The sequence below is a fragment of the Leucoraja erinacea genome, chromosome 3 (assembly GCF_028641065.1).
Source record: "Leucoraja erinacea ecotype New England chromosome 3, Leri_hhj_1, whole genome shotgun sequence".
Classification (NCBI taxonomy): domain Eukaryota; kingdom Metazoa; phylum Chordata; class Chondrichthyes; order Rajiformes; family Rajidae; genus Leucoraja; species Leucoraja erinaceus.
In genome coordinates this window covers 68,565,033-68,584,083 of record NC_073379.1, presented here as the reverse complement: position 1 = coordinate 68,584,083, position 19,051 = coordinate 68,565,033, and the positions used below count along the sequence as shown (strand labels likewise).

At 44.2% G+C, this 19,051-nt stretch overlaps 1 protein-coding gene across 1 annotated transcript in view; it reads right to left on the bottom strand.

Moving 5' to 3' along the window:
• The window catches only part of auh (AU RNA binding protein/enoyl-CoA hydratase), a 212,380-nt gene that overhangs the window by 187,467 nt on the left and 5,862 nt on the right, over nt 1–19,051 (bottom strand). The window contains exons 2-3 of the mRNA XM_055632868.1: nt 14,397–14,464; nt 13,044–13,131 (exon numbers count right to left, since the gene is read on the bottom strand). Coding sequence (XP_055488843.1) covers nt 13,044–13,131; nt 14,397–14,464 — 156 coding nt within the window. The remainder of the gene's footprint in view (nt 1–13,043; nt 13,132–14,396; nt 14,465–19,051) is intronic.

Genomic DNA, 19,051 nt, shown 5'->3' with positions numbered 1-19,051 from the left:
AGGTTTAGTAGGAGTGAAGCTTTGACCTCGTCTGGGCCATTTCGATGGACGATGTTGATATAGTGTTTGCAGTCGACCTCGAAGAGCCTCCATCGCTCCCCGATGTCCGAGTCAAAGATGACCTGTGCTGACTTGCGGCATGAGTGAGCCATGGTAATATAGACAAAACTGATAAAACGAAATAAAACCCGATATATGGACGCAGTGGGTCACTTCACGCTGTCTGACACCATGTAAATGACTTAACTGACACAAGTCTGTAGTTTAATCACCTTTAATCATATTATATAGTAAAGCTGTACAGTAGGTTGTTAGTCCATCACTACCGCTTACATGACTGACTAATGTAGGACATGGGTGTTAATATAAAGCATACAGTAGGGTGGAGTTAGTGGTGCTACACTACTCTGATTGGCTATTGCATGTGAACCAATCTATATCCTTCCCCGCAAAGAGAAAAGGTTGTTAGGTGAATTTAAACAGTAAATGTTAAACACACACAAATGTTAGACACACGTAATTAAACGTACTCGCCGTATCTATCAGGAGGTCGACTAATCCGACCTGAACGCGTACGGACGAATCCCTCCTCTCCCGCACCAGAAAAGTTAGTGGGGGAGGGAGGCAGAAACTCTGCGAATGAGGGTGCAGATGGGGACAGTTGTGGCGACAGGTGCGGTGAGCATGCAGGAATGGTGGCGTGGTTAGAGTCGTTAGCCTTTGATCCGTCAAATTGCGGTTCTCATCCTCCCCCCCCCCCCCGGGGTATTTTTCAATGTGTTTTCCTTCCTGTAGCATGATTTGGGTCTCCTCCTCTCAGAGGATGCGGTTTGGGCTGCCAACCCGCCCTGCCCTGGTTGCCGTCTTTCTGAGCTGTCCACTGTCTCTCCAGTCGTCACCACACTATTCTTGGTTCTCAACCAGTCTATTCCTGGTCACCACTGGTTTCGCAAGCAAAGTGATTGATAAAAATACATCTGTTGATGCTCCTGAACACATCATCAGATTTGAAACAACATGAAGGGAGTTAGATGTGGCCCTTGTGGCTAAGGGGATCAGAGGGTATGGAGAGAAGGCAAGTACGGGATACTGTTGGATGATCAGCCATGATCATATTGAATGGCGGTGCAGGCTCGAAGGGCCGAATGGCCTACTACTGCACAGAATTTCTGTGTTTCTATGAAACACATCTTGAATGGAAAATCTAACTGATTATGAATTGTGATAACGCTTACAAATTTTTAAGCAAACCTTCACTCGTTATTCAAGTTCTGTGAAATCTCGTGTCTTGTGGACCCACGCTAATACCTGATAAAGATTACTCATTCTTTTAGGAATTGGACACTTACTAAAATTCCCCTTCAAAATTGCAACAGAAAAATTCAAGTACCTGGGTATTCAAATTACGAGAAGACACAAATCATTATTTAGTGCCAATTTTATACCACTATTAAATAAACTGAATGATACGATTAAATTTTGGAAAACGCTTCCGCTCTCATTGATAGGTGGAATTAACGCTATAAAAATGACTTTCTTACCACAATTAATATATTTGTTTCAAGCGATCCCAATATATATTCCAAAATATTTTTTCAAAAAATTAGATTCCACTATCACTAATTTTATATGGGACTACAGAACACATAGAATTCAACGAAAGCATTTGTGCAAATCTAAAGAAGTTGGGGGTTTATCATTACCTAACTTTATATATTACTACTGGGCAGTGCATATTAAGAACATAATATACTGGCTGGATAGTTCCACTCAGCAGTTGGAGTGGATAAGAATGGAGAAAGAGGAGTGCTATCCGCACGATATAGGAACGATCCTGCTCTCACCGATAAAATTGAATAGTATAATATATAAGAAGAACCCAATTATTCACAATATAATAAGAATTTGGAAACAAATAAAAGTATCCCTGAAATTAAATAATTTATCAGTACTAACCCCACTATTGAACAACCCCGCATTCAAACCTTCTCTCATCGACAACACATATCAACAATGGGATAGACTGGGGATTAGGAAAGTAGGGGATATGTATGAAGTGGGCAAACTGTTATCATTTCAACAATTAAAATTAAAATTTAAATTGAAGGATAATCAATATTTTAAATATATACAGGTATGTGACTTTATGAAGAAATATACACATAGATTTCAAACTATATTTTTAGATCCTTTAGAAGAAGCAATGAATATTAAGGCTGATTCACAAAAATTAATATCATACTTTTATAATAATATATTAAATAGAGAATCACCCTCAACAGAAGCATTAAGGGAAGATTGGGAACAAGAGCTAATGATAAAGATCTCGAAGGATAGATGGGAAAAGTATTTGATGAATACACATAACTGTTCTATTAATGCAAGACATAATTTAATTCAATTCAAATTATTACATAGACTATATTATTCAAAAACGAGGTTGAATAAATTTTATCCAAACGTCTCTCCCAGATGCGATAAATGTTTGTTTCAAAACGCTAATATAACACACTCATTTGTAGGATGTACAAAGTTGAATAAATTTTGGAGTGATATATTTGATATATTCACAAAGATTTTCAAGTCAAGAATAGAACCCAAAACGGAATGGATTATATTTGGAATAATAGGAGAAGATACCAATTTAAATAAAGATCAAAATGTTTTTTTAAATTATGGGTTAATAATTGGAAAGAAATTGATACTTAAATTTTGGAAAAATACAACCACACCAACTGTTAAAATGTGGATTAGGAATATGATGGACATAGCACGCCTTGAAGAAATGAGACTCCGACTAATAGATAAATATGACCAATTCTTAAGGAGTTGGTCTCCTTTCATCGACTTTTTGGAATCATGTGATGCAGCAGTACCGTAAGGATTGCTGATTTTAGTTCATGACGCTGATAGAGCTACATCTCCGAATACAGATTTGAAAAATTCTCTTTTAAGGGGCCTTCTCTTCTATTTCTACTTTCCACTTTCTCTCTTCCTTTTTTTTTTTTATATACACACTTCACGTTTTTCTACTCTCTACCATCTATTTTTCCACTTTTTCCCCTTTCTATTGTTTTCTTTTTCTTGTCCTGCTTACTTCCTTCTTATAACATAAAACTAGAGGTTGTACATAGAATGGATTACGGTATTACATAGTTGGCACCTAAAATTAGGTGCCACTGTACTGTTTTGTGCTGTATTAACTTCTAATAAAATAAAAAAAAAAAAAAAAAAAAAAAAAGGAATTGGACATTGATCTTGCTTCTGAGATGTTATCCAACAAATGATGCTACTAGAGTAAAATTGTATTAATCTGACTGCAGTGGTGCTAGACTGGCAGATTTTCCAGACCATTTGATGTTATTCCAACTATAGAAACATAGAAACATAGAAAATAGGTGCAGGAGTAGGCCATTCGACCCTTCGAGCCTGCACCGCCTTTCAATATGATCATGGCTGATCATCCAACTCAGTATCCTGTTTTCACACCATTCTCTGTGTGAAAAAAGTTTTCCTCATCTCGGTCCTAAAAGATTTTCCCCTTATCCTTAAACAATGATCGCTTGTACTGGACTTCCCCAACATCGGGAACAATCTTCCTGCATCTAGCCTGTCCAACCCCTTAAGAATTTTGTAAGTTTCTATAAGATCCCCCCTCAATCTTCTAAATTCTAGCGAGTACAAACCAAGTCTATCCAGTCTTTCTTCATATGAAAGTCCTGACATCCCAGAAATCAGTCTGGTGAACCTTCTCTGTACTCTCTCTATGGCAAGAATGTCTTTCCTCAGATTAGGAGACCAAAACTGTACGCAATACTCCAGGTGTGGTCTCACCAAGACCCTGTACAACTGCAGTAGAACCTCCCTGCTCCTATACTCAAATCCTTTTGCTATGAATGCTAACATACCATTCGCCTTCTTCACTGCCTGCTGCACCTGCATGCCTACTTTTAATGACTGGTGTACCATGACACCCAGGTCTCGTTGCATCTCCCCCTTTCCTAATCGGCCACCATTCAGATAATAATCTACTTTCCTGTTTTTGCCACCAAAGTGGATAACCTCACATTTATCCACATTATACTGCATCTGCCATGCATTTGCCCACTCACCCAGCCTATCCAAGTCACCTTGCAGCCTCCTAGCATCCTCCTCACAGCTAACACTGCCCCCCAGCTTCGTGTCATCCGCAAACTTGGAGAGGTTGCATTCAATTCCCTCGTCCAAATCATTTATATCGTAAATAGCTGTTGTCCCAGAACTGAGCCTTGCGGTATCCCACTAGTCACTGCCTGCCATTGTGAAAAGGACCCGTTCACTCCTACTCTTTGCTTCCTGTCTGCAAACCAGTTCTCTATCCACATCAATGCTGAACCCCCAATACCGTGTGCTTTAAGTTTGTATACATATCTCAGATTCAGATTCAGATTCAGATTCAATTTTAATTGTCATTGTCAGTGTACAGTACAGAGACAACGAAATGCATTTAGCATCTCCCTTGAAGAGCGACATAGCAAACGATTTGAATAAAAAATAAATAATAAGTGTCCGGGGGGGGGGGGGGGGGGGGGTGATTGGCAGTCACCGAGGTACGTTGTTTAGTAGAGTGACAGCCGCCGGAAAGAAGCTGTTCCTCGACCTGCTGGTTCGGCAATGGAGAGACCTGTAGCGCCTCCCGGATGGTAGGAGGGTAAACAGTCCATGGTTGGGGTGAGAGCAGTCCTTGGCGATGCTGAGCGCCCTCCGCAGACAGCGCTTGCTTTGGACAGACTCAATGGAGGGGAGCGTGGAACCGGTGATGCGTTGGGCAATTTTCACCACCCTCTGCAGTGCCTTCCGGTCGGAGACAGAGCAGTTGCCATACCATACTGTGATGCAGTTGGTAAGGATGCTCTCGATGGTGCAGCGGTAGAAGTTCACCAGGATTTGAGGAGACAGATGGACCTTCTTCAGTCTCCTCAGGAAGAAGAGACGCTGATGAGCCTTCTTGATCAGAGTAGAGGTATTGTGGGTCCAAGAGAGGTCATCGGAGATGTTGACTCCCAGGAACCTGAAGCTAGGAACACGTTCCACCTCCGTCCCGTTAATGTGGATGGGGGTGTGCGTGCCACCTCTGGACTTCCTGAAGTCTACAATGAGCTCCTTGGTCTTCTTGGAGTTAAGGGCCAGGTTGTTGTCAGCGCACCATGCTGCTAAGTGCTGGACCTCCTCCCTGTAGGCCAGCTCATCGTTGTTGCTGATGAGGCCAATCACCGTTGTATCATCTGCATACTTGATGATGGTGTTAGTACCATGTACAGGTGTGCAGTCATAGGTGAAGAGGGAGTAGAGGAGGGGGCTCAGCACACAGCCCTGAGGAACGCCGGTGTTCAGGATGAGGGTTGAAGAGGTGTGCTTGTCTAACCTCACAGACTGGGGTCTGTTGGTTAGAAAGTCCAGTATCCAGTTGCAGAGGGAGGGGTCGATGCCCAGGTTACCGAGTTTGGTGATCAGTTTTGATGGAATAATGGTGTTGAATGCTGAGCTGTAATCGATGAACAGCATTCTTACATAAGTGTCTCTGTTGTCAAGGTGGGAGAGGGCGGAGTGAAGTGCCGTTGAGATGGCATCCTCCGTACTCCTGTTCTTGCGGTAGGCAAACTGATAGGGATCCAGTGTGGGGGGTAGGCAGCTTTTGAGGTGTGCCAGGACCAGCCTCTCGAAGCACTTGGTGATGATGGGGGTAAGTGCAACTGGGCGGAAGTCGTTGAGGCTTGCCGCAGTGGAGTGTTTTGGCACTGGCACGATGGAGGTGGCTTCAAGGCAAGTGGGGACAACTGCTTGGGCAAGTGACAGGTTGAAGATGTCAGTCCAGACGTCTGTCAGCTGCGCAGCACAGGCACTGAGCACGCGCCCGGGGATGCCGTCAGGGCCAGCAGCCTTACGTGCATTAGTCCTACTCAGTGCCACGTACACGTCGTAGGGGGTGAGTGTGAGGGGTTGGTGATCGGCAGGTAGCACAGCCTTGATGGCTGTCTCTAGATTGTCCCTGTCGAAGCGGCCATAGAAGTGGTTAAGCTCCTCAAGGAAGGAGGCGTCGCTGGATGTGGGGGTGATGTTGGAGGGTCTGTAGTCCGTGATGGCCTGGATGCCTTGCCACATGCGTCGGGGGTCGGAGTTGTTGTTGAAGTGCTCCTCAATCCTGAGCTTATGGCAGTGCTTGGCCTTCCTGATGCCCCTCTTCAGGTTAGCCCTGGATGAACTGTAGGCTCGAGCATCGCCTGACCTGAAAGCGGTGTCCCGTGCTTTCAGCAGTAGCCTGACCTCGCTGTTCATCCATGGCTTCTGATTCGGGTATATGGTCACCTGTTTGAGGGAGGTGACACTATTGATGGTGGAGTTTATAAAGTCCAGAACAGAGGATGTATAGGAATCAATGTCCGTGTGAGAGTCAAGGGTGGCCTGGGCTGCAAACGCCTTCCAGTCAGTGTTTCCAAAACACTGCTGAAGTGTGAAGTCCGCTTCCTCTGACCAGACTTTAACTGTCCTTACAGTTGGTTTAACCCGTCTGATGAGTGGGGAGTACTTAGGGAGCAGGAACAATGAGACGTGATCAGACTGACCAAGGTGGGGGAGGGGGATGGCTTTGTAAGCTTCAGCCATGTTGGTCTTATGTGGGACCATCTCTTATGTGGGACCTTGTCGAATGCCTTCTGAAAGTCCAGATATAACACATCCACTGGTTCTCCCTTATCCACTCTACTAGTTACATCCTCGAAAAATTCTATAAGATTCGTCAGACATGATTTACCTTTCATAAATCTATGCTGACTTTGTCCAATGATTTCACCACTTTCCAAATGTGCTGCTATCCCATCTTTAATAACTGATTCTAGCAGTTTCCCCACTACCGACGTTTGACTAACTGGTCTGTAATTCCCCGTTTTCTCTCTCCCTCCCTTTTTAAAAAGTGGGGTTACATTAGCTACCCTCCAATCCTCAGGAACTACTCCAGAATCTAAAGAGTTTTGAAAAATTATCACTAATGCATCCACTATTTCTGGGGCTACTTCCTCAAGTACTCTGGGATGCAGCCTATCTGGCCCTGGGGATTTATCGGCCTTTAATTATTGCCATAGAGGGAGTGCAGAGACGGTTCACCAGACTGATTCCTGGGATGTCAGGACTGTCTTATGAAGAAAGACTGGATAGACTTGGTTTATACTCTCTAGAATTTAGAAGATTGAGAGGGAATCTTATAGAAACTTACAAAATTCTTAAGGGGTTGGACAGGCTAGATGCAGGAAGATTGTTCCCGATGTTAGGGAAGTCCAGGACAAGGGGTCACAGCTTAAGGATAAAGGGGAAATCCTTTAAAACCGAGATGAGAAGAACTTTTTTCACACAGAGAGTGGTGAATCTCTGGAACTCTCTGCCACAGAGGGTAGTTGAGGCCAGTTCATTGGCTATATTTAAGAGGGAGTTAGATGTGGTCCTTGTGGCTAAGGGGATCAGGGGGTATGGAGAGAAGGCAGGTACGGGATACTGAGTTGGATGATCAGCCATGATCATATTGAATGGCGGTGCAGGCTCGAAGAGCCGAATGGCCTACTCCTGCACCTAATTTCTATGTTTCTATGTTTCTATGTTTAATCCATTCAATTTACCTAATACCACTTCCCTGCTAACCTGGATTTCACTCAGTTCCCCCATCTCATTTGACCCCCGGTCCCCTGCTATTTCCGGCAGATTATTTATGTCTTCCTTAGTGAAGTCAGAACCAAAGTAGTTATTCATTTGGTCTGCCATGTCCTTGTTCCCCATGATCAATTCACCCGTTTCTGACTACAAGGGACCTACATTTGTTTTAACTAATCTTTTTCTCTTCACATATTTATAAAAGCTTTTGCAGTCAGTTTTTATGTTCCCTGCCAGTTTTCTTTCATAATCTACTTTCCCTTTCCTAATTAAGCCCTTTGTCCTCCTCTGCTGGTCTCTGAATTTCTCCCAGTCCTCTGGTAGGCAGCTTTTTCTGGCTAATTTGTACGCTTCATCTTTTGTTTTGATACTATCCCTGATTTCCCTTGTTATCCACGGATGCACTACCTTCCCTGATTTATTATTTTGCCAAACTGGGATGAACAATTGTTGTAGTTCATCCATGCAGTCTTTAAATGCCTTACATTGCATATCCACCGTCAACCCATTAAGAATCAATCGCCAGTCTATCTTGGCCAATTCACGTCTCATACCCTCAAAGTTACCTTTCTTTAAGCTCAGGACCCTTGTTTCTGAATTAACGATGTCACTCTCCATCCTAATGAAGAACTCAACCATATTATGGTCACTCTTGCCCAAGGGGTCTCGCACAACAAGACTGCTAACTAACCCTTCCTCATTACTCAATACCCAGTCTAGAATAGCCTGCTCTCTCGTTGGTTCCTCTACATGTTGGTTTAGAAAACTATCCCGCATACATTCCAAGAAATCCTCTTCCTCAGCACCCTTGCCAATTTGATTCACCCAATCTATATGTAGATTGAAGTCACCCATTATAACTGTTTTACCTTTGTTGCACGCATTTCTAATTTCCTGTTTGATGCCATTCCCAACTCCACTACTACTGTTAGGTGGCCTGTACACCACTCCCACTAGCATTTTCTGCCCCTTAGTGTTTCGCAGCTCTACCCATATCGATTCCACATCCTCCAAGCTAATGTCCTTCCTTTCTATTGCGTTAATCTGCTCTCTAACCAGCAACGCTACCCCACCTCCTTTCCCTTTCTGTCTATCCCTCCTGAATATTGAATATCCCTGGATGTTCAGCTCCCAGCCTTGGTCACCCTGGAGCCATGTCTCCGTGATCCCAACTATATCATAGTCGTTAATAGCTATCTGCACATTCAATTCATCCACCTTATTACGATATTATTATACTCCTTTGCACTTCCATATAAATAAGTCACAGCGCCTGTCCGGTGGCTCAGACATCCACAATCAGGAAGTGCTTTGAAAGACTGGTGATGATGCACAATAACTCCAGTCTCCTGGCGAGCCTTGATCTACTGTAGTTTGCTACGGTCGTAACAATCCACAGCAGATGGCATCTCCCATGCTTTAAACTCACCTTTGGAACACCTAGACAACAAGGATCCTGTTAGACTCCTATTTATCGACTACAGCTCTGCCTTCAATACCACAATCCCAGCCAAACTCATCTCCAAACTCCTGGACCCCAAACTCCCACTTCTGTGGAATTCTTTGCCACAAAAGGCTGTGGAGGCCAAGTCAGTGGATATTTTCAAGGCAGAGATAGATTCTTGATTAGTACGGGTGTCAGTGGTTATGGGGAGAAGGCAGGAGAATTAGGTTGGGAGGGAGAGATAGATCAGCCATGGTTGAATGATGGAGTAGACTTGATGGGCCGAATGGCCTAATTCTGCTCCTATCACTTATGAACATGACCTAAATGGTTTTTTGTACTTTTTCCTCTGGTCATTTGCTGATAACCACCGCTGGGAGGGGGGAATCTCTAAATAGGTGAAACAGCAAGTCTTCTTGAATGGGAAATCCTCTACCCGCCATTAAGCAATCGCCAGGATGAACTAAGTTAAAAAAATCCACTCTTCCCAACAATGTGTGTATCAGATGATCGATTTTGATAAGAATGTGATCATGCCGTTTGGGGCAATTCCAACCAATAGTTTCAGTGTTGTATTTCTTATAGTGGGACTATGTCAAAGCCCTCAACTGTAGATGCCATGGTCGTTCTATAAATATCTCTGTGCAGTCGAGAATGCATCTCAGTGCTGGGCATTTATTATCTGTTTCGGCTGCGTGGACCTTACCAAACACGATCTGGCCAGAAAATCAGGGGTTTCAGTTGGATGGCTAGGAATTTAATCCAAGTATTGAATACTTTAGAACGTGTACCCCCACTGAGTCCAAACAAACTCGCGAGAAACACCATCGACAGCCCAAGGCGCAGTTTCATCAACACGAGTACCATTTCATCCTAGATGCTGAGTTTTGGGCTGGGTCAAGACTTCTTTGGCAATTGTTTAAATGTTCTTGGTACTTTAGTACAGGTGCACAACCTTTTATCCGAAAGCCTTGGGACCAGACACTTGTCGGATTTCGGACATTTTCGGATTTCCGAATGGAAGATTTTTAGCGTAGATTAGGTAGGTAGCGCGGGCGGCTTGAAAAGTCTGGAGCAGCTGCCTCCTCCCCGGAGACCGGGAGAATCATTGCATAAATGTTAGTCAGTTAGTTTGGAGGGATTTTATGTGGGGGTGGTGGTATAGGGGTGAAGGGGGAAACTTTAATTCTTAGTCCCCTACCTACCTGGTCGGCGACTCCCAACCTCGCGGAGCTGGGGGCTCCGTCCGGCCGCGGGTGGCGCCGGTTGGAGCTCCGACCCCGGCAACTCTACCCCTGGCTGCGAGGCGCTCCAAATCCAGCGCGGCCCGCGGCCGGACGTCCCAGCTCCGAGAATGTCGGGAGTCGGCGGCGTCGCGAGCAATGCCTTACCGGGTCGCCGTGCGGCAAGCTCCGGAGCGCTGTGGCCGCCTTCTTCCAACATTCGCGGAGCGTCGCTGGATTTGGAGCCGCGGAGCTGGGGGCTCCGTCCGGCCGCGGGCTGCGCCGGTTGGAGCTCCGACCCCGGCAACTCTACCCCTGGCTGCGCGGCTCCAAATCCAGCGACGCTCCGCGATGTTGTGTGTCGGCGGCCACAGCGCTCCGGAGCTTGCCGCACGGCGACCCGGTAAGGCATTGCTCGCGACGCCGCCGACTCCCGACATTCGCGGAGCTGGGGCGTCCGGCCGCGGGCCGCCCTGGATTTGGAGCGCCTCGCAGCCAGGGGTAGAGTTGCCGGGGTCGGAGCTACAACCGGCGCCGCCCGCGGCCAGACCGGCCACAGCGCTGCGGAGCTTACTGCACAGCGACCCGGTAAGGCATTGACCGCTCCCTGCCTCTCCGACCAGGTAGGGGACTAAGAATTAAAGTTTACCCCCTTCACATAAAAGCCCTCCAAACTAACTGACTAACATTTAAGCAATGATTTACAGATGTTTAAGCGTCTCCCGGTCTCCAGGGAGGAGGCAGCCGCTACTGTAGTACAGACCTGGGTTGACCGTGGGTCATTTTGGGTCAAGTTTGGCGCCAAACGCGAGCTTTGGTGCGCAGACGACATCTGAAAAAAATGGCCGGTTTTCGGAGCTTTTCGGTTTCTGGAACACCGGATAAAAGGTTGTGCACCTGTACTGACAACTTTTTTCTTCCCTTCCCAATATCGCATTTTCTTAAAATGCGCAATATTGTATTTTCTTTATGCTTCACATGCTCGCATAGGTTGTCTAATGCCCCTGCCCCACTTAGGAAACCTGAACGGAAACCTCTGGAGACTTTGTGCTCCACCCAAGGTTTCCATGCGGTTCCCGGAGGTTTTTGTCAGTCTCCCTACCTGTTTCCACTACCTGCAACCTCCGGGAACCGCACGGAAACCTTGGGTGGGGCGCAAAGTCTCTAGAGGTTTCCGTTCAGGTTTCCTAAGTGGGACAGTGGCATAAGTCTTCCTTCAAAGAAAGTCAATTCTCTCACATTTTTGTTGGTCTTGATATTGCTACAAAAATGCTTTTAAGCTGCAGCATTCTTCAGTTTTAGTTTCAATTCTTCTACCTTGCCTTCCAACATTTCAACTTTGTCGGTCAGTTGGTTTATGTCCTTCTGTTTTTGGATGCATCTCGTGCAATTACAGTTCTCCTGACAGCTGCAATTGTACATATAAGCATGATCTGCAGCAAAAGTTCGTAATCGCTTCTTGTCTGGTCCATCGTCAACATGTTGGTCAACATTGGTTTGCGTTGCTTTACACAACTTTACTCACACATGTACATGCAAAACTCATTCAGAAGTCAACAAACGTGCATACAGCCCGTGGCCGTGGACTAGAAGAGTAGAGGTGAAAACGCCACAAATACTTTTCATATTATCTATTGATAGGTATAGAAATCATACATTTCATTTCATTCCCTCCCATGTTATTCATCATCACGATCTCGCTCACTCACCGAAGCAGGCCAGCAAGCGACCAAGGAAAAGCCAATAAAACCACCAAATCATCATAGTTTTGTACAAATTAACCATAAATACACCTAGTTAATAGTTTTGAAAGCAGTATTTTCTTACCTTGAAAAAGCAAAGTTGGAAATACGTATGAAACGCAGGTCAAAACAATTACCGATCGTAGCTCAGCTGGCGAGAATGTTTATCCGAATGACCCATGACCTTGGCAAACTCACACATGCGCATTTGTAATACCGAATTCGCTTATTGAAATCCTTCTGTAGTTCCACTTCTACCAACTGCTTTGATTCATCAATGGCAGCTTCTTCTTCTTCTACTTGCGTATGGCGTGCACAGCCTAAAGTTGTAGGACAACTTGTTCTATTTGATCTTATTTGATTGTGCACGCCGGGTTGTTTGCATTCGTCGAAACAGGGCGGACCACGTGAAGGTTGCAATATTCCAATGGCAGCTCAATCGCTAAAAGTGCTGAAATTCTGCCCATAAACCTCTGCATCTATAGTTTATTTGATCCTTTAAATCAACTTAAAATGTCTTCTAATCGGGTTCTGATCATTAATATTTCTTTCTGGAATCCTGTGTTAAATTTGTGTGATGATCTTCCTGTAATTCTCCACATTTTGGCGAGCAAGGCACCATTGTCTCCCTGGTCCAGATTAATAAACACCTCGCTTTGTGTAGTGCAGAAGACATCTGAACTATTCATTGCAACATGAAGATGCCACTATCAACTGAAGAGGCTGTTAATAAACATCTGTATTTTAAAATCATATTTCAAATTTAAACAGTATCAAGTAAAATTACATTTATGCACTGATTAGAATATGTACAAAGCAAGTAGCACTTCACAACAATCTAAATAAACGTTTGCAAATATTTCACATTGTCTTTTGGAAATGAAAGTCTGATCAAATTGATTATATTCTGAACGCATGTTGTTTAAACTTATTTGAAAGGTAATACCAATGACACACCTGCACAAAATATTCCAGGTACCTCACTGCGCAATATAACTGCCCGAACACTGTTATCATGCTTCACTTCTTCTATTGCTGCTGCCATCTATACAAGAGAGAAAAAATAAAATCTAAGATTCAGAAGAACAATGTCAAATCAATATATATAGCACTTTTGTCTCCATGTTTATCTTACAAAGGAACATTCTCCTACCTCACCATTCTTTCGGATCTTTTTCTTTTTAACATCAGCTTCTCCCTGGTCATCAGCCCTCAACTGGTCCATATGGCATTAAGCTTTAACCACTTTCATTTTATTTTTATGGCCCTCGTTTTAGAAAACCAATATGGAAACCATATCCCCAAGTCAATCCCAAGGATCAAACTTTAACAATTTTCTGAATATGTTGCCCACAACCCTTTTCTTCTGAAAGCCTCTTCCTCCTTGACCCACAATAAATACTTTTTTAATATTCTCCTGTCAATTGCAGCTTTAATTGTTTATGTGCATAAAAAATAAAATTTCAATTTGCATGCCCACATTGGAACAGTATTTATGACTGTATTGCATTGCAATTCTCCTCAATCTTAACTAAGTCCACCGATTTGATGACGTGCACATTTTGAAATTGTAATTCTGTTTCCAAGTCCAAATTATACATATAAATGATGAAATAAACAATGGTGCAAAGTAGAATTTCTAAACTATCACGAATCTCAACAAGTAAAGTTAATCCTATCTTTCATAATTTTGTTCAGTTTCCAGAATTATCCATTCTTCCACTTCCTCACACCTTGAATGGATTGAACAAGGTTGGTGCTGCATGGCTTTGAAACCAAAGTGACTAGTCTGTATACATCAGCTTTTGGGATTTCTTCCATTTTAGTATAATATTTTCTCCCAAACATTAGTTTGAAGAAACATTAGACTCCTCCATCTCCTATTTAAACAGAGAAATACCATTATCCATCTCCTAGTCCTTGGGCATAATCCATTTTCCAATGATATTCTTATGAATGTGCAATAGTTTTTCTCTAGTTTTTAGATGCAGCCTTGAAACAGGCCCTTCAGCCTACCTTGTCCGCGCCGACCAGCGATCACCCGTACACTAGTTCTATCCTACATACTAGGGACAATTTACAGAAGCAACAACCGACAGACCTGCATGCCTGTTTCGAGAGAGGAAATAGCACCTGGAGAAAACCAAAGATCACTGGGAGAATATGCAAACTCCATACAGACAGCGCCCTTAGTCAGGAACAAACCAGGGTACCTGGCGCGGCAAGACAGCAACCCAACCACTGTGCCGCCTATTTGTATCATTATACCTCTCCAATAAAATACAAATTTACATACGTGCTTGTGCTTACCATTTCTACAAGGTTCCTGCTGATAGCATTTTTGGACTGTGGTCTATTTATTCCAAATACAACAATACCTGTAAAAATAGAGAGATAATGAACTATCAGTCACATTATTGAGTATAGAAGTTGGGATGTCATGTTGCAGTTGTATAAGACGTTGGTGAGACCGCATTTAGAATATTGTGCTCAGTTCTGGGCATCATGTTACATAGAAACATAGAAAATAGGTGCAGGAGGAGGCCATTCAGCCCTTCGAGCCAGCACCGCCATTCATTGTGATCATGGCTGATCATCCCCTATCAATGATCAATAGGAAAGATATTGTCAAGCTTGAAACGGTTCAGAGAAGATTTACGAGGATGTTGCCAGGACTAGAGTATGTGAGCTATAGGGAGAGGTTGAGTAGGCTGGATCTCTATTCCTTGGAGCGCAGCAGGATGAGGGGTGATCTTATAGAGGTGTATAAAATCATGAGAAGAATAGATCGGGTAGGTGCACAGAGTCTCTTGCCCAGAGTAGGGGAATCGAGGACCAGAGGGCATAGGTTCAAGGTGAAGGGGAAAAGATTTAATAGGAATCTGAGGGGTAACCTTTTCACACAAAGGGTGGTGTATGTATGGAACAAGCTGCCAGATGAGGTGGCTGAGGCTAGGACTATCCCGACGTTTAAGAAACAGTTAGACAGGTACATGGATAGGACAGGTTTGGAGGGATATGGACCAAGCAAAGACAGGTGGGACTAGTGTAGCTGGGACATGTTGGTCGGTGTGGGCAAGTTGGGCTGAAGGGCCTGTTTGCACATTGTATCACTCTATGACTATCAATAATATTCTATTAGCTCACGAATTTTACAAAAGTTAAGTAAAATATTAAGTATAATAGTCCATATGTTAGGTAAGAGTAACAATAAAATCAGAGAAACTTAAAGGAGACTTTGTAGAATCAGAAAGATGGAGCCAATTAAATTTAGTCAGAACAGCAGTGGGAGAATTGAAAAACTATAATCTTATCTATGATACCTTCATCGTTCCGGATCGACCGGAGTTCATCCAGCTGCAGCTCCGTTTCCCAATGCGGTCAGTCAGGAGCTGCAGCTGAAGTACTTCCCACAGGTATAGTCCTCAGGGGCACTGGAAATTTGCCTGACTTCTAACATCCTGCAAGATATTCTGTATCTGTCAACATACCACATCTCAATCTTCTAAAAGGGTAGAGGCATTAATGGAGTTTTCTCAACGATTGCATTAAAAATCTTCAGAGATATGCATGCACAGGAACTTGAAGCTGTTGACACGCTCACCGCTCACCCATTAATAAAGACAGGTTCATGGATCCTTGACTTTCCCTTTCTAAAGTCAAAAATCAGCTCCTTGGTCTAGCTGGTGTTGAGAGTAAGATTTTTGTTTTGGCACCCACTCTATCAAGTTTATTTTTGTTACTGCAATTTAAAAATACCGAAGGCTATATGTTGCATTGTTTAGAGTATTGTTGCATACTTAAGTGTCAATGGAAGTGAAGCTTGTCAATTTCAATGGCCAGCTGCAGTGAAACTGACAGATTGTGTTCTTAAGAAACAATAGTGTTTGATTACTGCGAGAGGAGGGTAGAGTGTTAGATAGAAATAGTTTCTTTGCAATGGAAACTTTGTCCCTTGTCAATTTCCAAAGCAACTTTTAAGTACCTCTCTTGTTCCCTATAGAAATAATGTTTTAACCAATATGGTCCAAATAATATAAAATTCATCTATCGCGTTAACTATATCCAATTCGCATTATGAAAACATGTGTTGTAGTAAAACTACCTGGAGATTGTACGATTTCCATTAGCATTAAAGAACAATTTTAAGTATTATGATAATCAGCGTAATAAACAAAGTAATATGTTTTGGGTGAGAAAGAGTTTCTAAAGTTGGGAGAAAGTGAGTAGGTAATGAAAGGTGTTGGGAAAGTGAGTATTTGTTGGGATGGGTTGAGTCTAACTGAGAATTCAGTCTGCTAACTCACAATAATGTATGTATGGGCAGTAATAATAGTTAATGAAAAAAGTCAAATATGGGAAAGAGTGCTGAAAAAATATGAGATTCTAATTAGTTTGTTTACTGCCATACACCAGGGAATAATGAAATGCCCTGTTCACATTAAACTCACAGTTAAACATACATCAATGTTCAGGGAGTTTATTAAATGAATCATTTGAAATTAAACTAGTCTTTCGAAAAAAAAAGTTAAGTAATGGGTCTGCAAGAATGTTTGATAAAATATGTTATTTGTGTGATTCATTCAGAATATCAATTACATTAAGTGATACCTGTTCACATAAAGATTGTTTTAAGCTTCAAATGGAAACAAATAGAAGATTACTATTGTAAATGCAAAATAAGACAATGTTGGAATAACAAACATGGGCTATTAAACAAACTACTTTGTTGCAATATTTATTGCTTATTTGGTCAATGTGCATAATCCTCAAGTCATTAGATTGTATTGAAAAGCAGTGCTTAAACCCCCTTTTCACGGGGCGACTTGACGCAAGAGGTAACCAGAGTTTAACATCGTGGGAACCTCGTGCGGTAACAGTACGGCATTCGTGGACCACCGTGGCGCTAACGGCAGGTAATCGTGTAACTTGGGTACTCGGGAGAAAATTCAAACATGTTTGAATTTGTCCAAGAGTGACTTGTACACTTGTGGTTGAGCATTGCAACATTTTATGAACGTAGTGGCCAGTGCGATATCCGTAGTAACTCTTGCGGTCACCGTGGCAACTCCTGCGAACGGTGAACCAGGAAGGTGGATAGAGTGAATCCAGCCAGTTTGCTATTTGCATACAAATCTAATAAAACTAGCTAACAAGCATTTCATTAATGTCAGTGTGTCTCTTTTTGTCTGAAAGCAGTTTCTAACTGGAGGAACTCCGCGGGCCAGGCAGCATCTACGGAGGGAAATTGACAGGCGAGCCTTTCCTCAGGCTGCCTTATCTCTCTACCCCCCCCCCAACTCCCACCCACACACACAAATGCTGGAGAAACTCAGCGGGTGCAGCAGCATCTATGGAACGAAGGAAAAAGGCAACGTTTCGGCCCAAAACTTTGCTTATTTCTTGTGTATGTTTCGGAAGGAACAGCAGATGCCGGTTTAAAGAGAATGAGTTCGACGGCAGGCAGCATCTTTGGGGAGAAGGAATGGGTGACATTTCGGGTCGAGACCCTTCTGATATGCTGCTTGTCCCGCTGAGCTACATGTTGTGTCTATCTTCGTTTTAATCCAGCATCTGCAGTTCCTTCCTGGCCGACCCCGATTGAAAGATGAGGCTGGGCGATGGAAATCATTAATTGAATTAAATAACTAGATACCTGTCTAATCGTATCTACAGGATTGGACAGGTTAGATGGAGGAAGAATGTTCCCGATGTTGGGGGAGTCCAGAACCAGGGTCCCAGTTTTACAGTCTACCGTGGGAACTCTTTAATTACAGCGGGAAACCTTCAGTTTCCCAGGGGGTCGGGACGGGACTGGAGTTGGGAGGGAAAGGTGGGGGAGTCGAGGGAGAAGAGGGGGAGACAGATGGGGGTGTCTTCATTTAGTGGCGGTGGGTGTCTGTCACTGAAACAGGCAGGTGAGATTTCACATTCACCTTGTGTGTGCCTCTCTCTCTCTCTCCCTCCCTCCCTCTCACACAGGCATGAATGGAGGAACTCCGCGGGCCAGGCAGCATTTACGGAGGGAAATGGACAGGCGACCCATTCTTCAGGCTGCCTTGTGTCTCTCCCCCCCCCCCCCCCCCCCCCCAACTCCCACCCACACCCGCGAATGCTGGAGAAACTCCGCGGGTGCAGCAGCATCTATGGAACGAAGGAAATAGACAACGTTTCGGCCCCGCTGCACCCGCTGAGTTTCTCCAGCATTTGTGTGGGTGGGAGTTGGGGTGAGGGGAGAGACATAAGGCAGCCTGAAGAATGGGTCGCTGTCCATTTCCCTCCGTAGATGCTGCCTGGCCCGCGGAGGAGGAGGGGGAGAGAGAGAGGAGGGGAGAGAGGGGGAGAGGGGGGAGGGGGGGGGAGGGGGGAGAGGGGGGGGGGAGGGGGGGGGGGGGGGGGGGGGGGAGAGGGGGGGGGAGGGGGGGGGAGAGGGGGGGGGAGGGGGGGAGGGGGGGGGGAGAGGGGGAGAGAGAGGGGGGGGGGAGAGGAGAGGGGAGGGAGGAGAGGAGAGCAGAGGGAGGGGAGGGGAGAGGAGGAGTGGTGAGGAGTGGGTGTGCAGTGTGTGTGTGTGTGTGTGTGTGTGTGTCCTGGTCAGTCCTTTGAAGATAGACACCAGTTGCTAGGAGCAACTCAGCGGGACAGGCAGCATCTCTGGAGAGAAGGAACGGGTGGCGTTTCGGGTCGAGAGCCTTCTTCAGACTGAAAGTTTCACCTCTCAGTAGATCATAAAATAACACAATCATCACGGTCAATGTGAGACACAGTGTTTATTCATATTTGACAAAATAAAAAGACGCCTTCTTGCACATATTGAGAGAAGGTGCATCACACCAAACAACATTTGTCTAAAAAAACAGATTATTCTTCAGCTCATTAAAGAGCTCGGGTGAAACAAAACAATATAGTGTGTGACAACAAAGTAACATCATTTGTGCCACGTGATTAACTACACTACAGTCCACGAT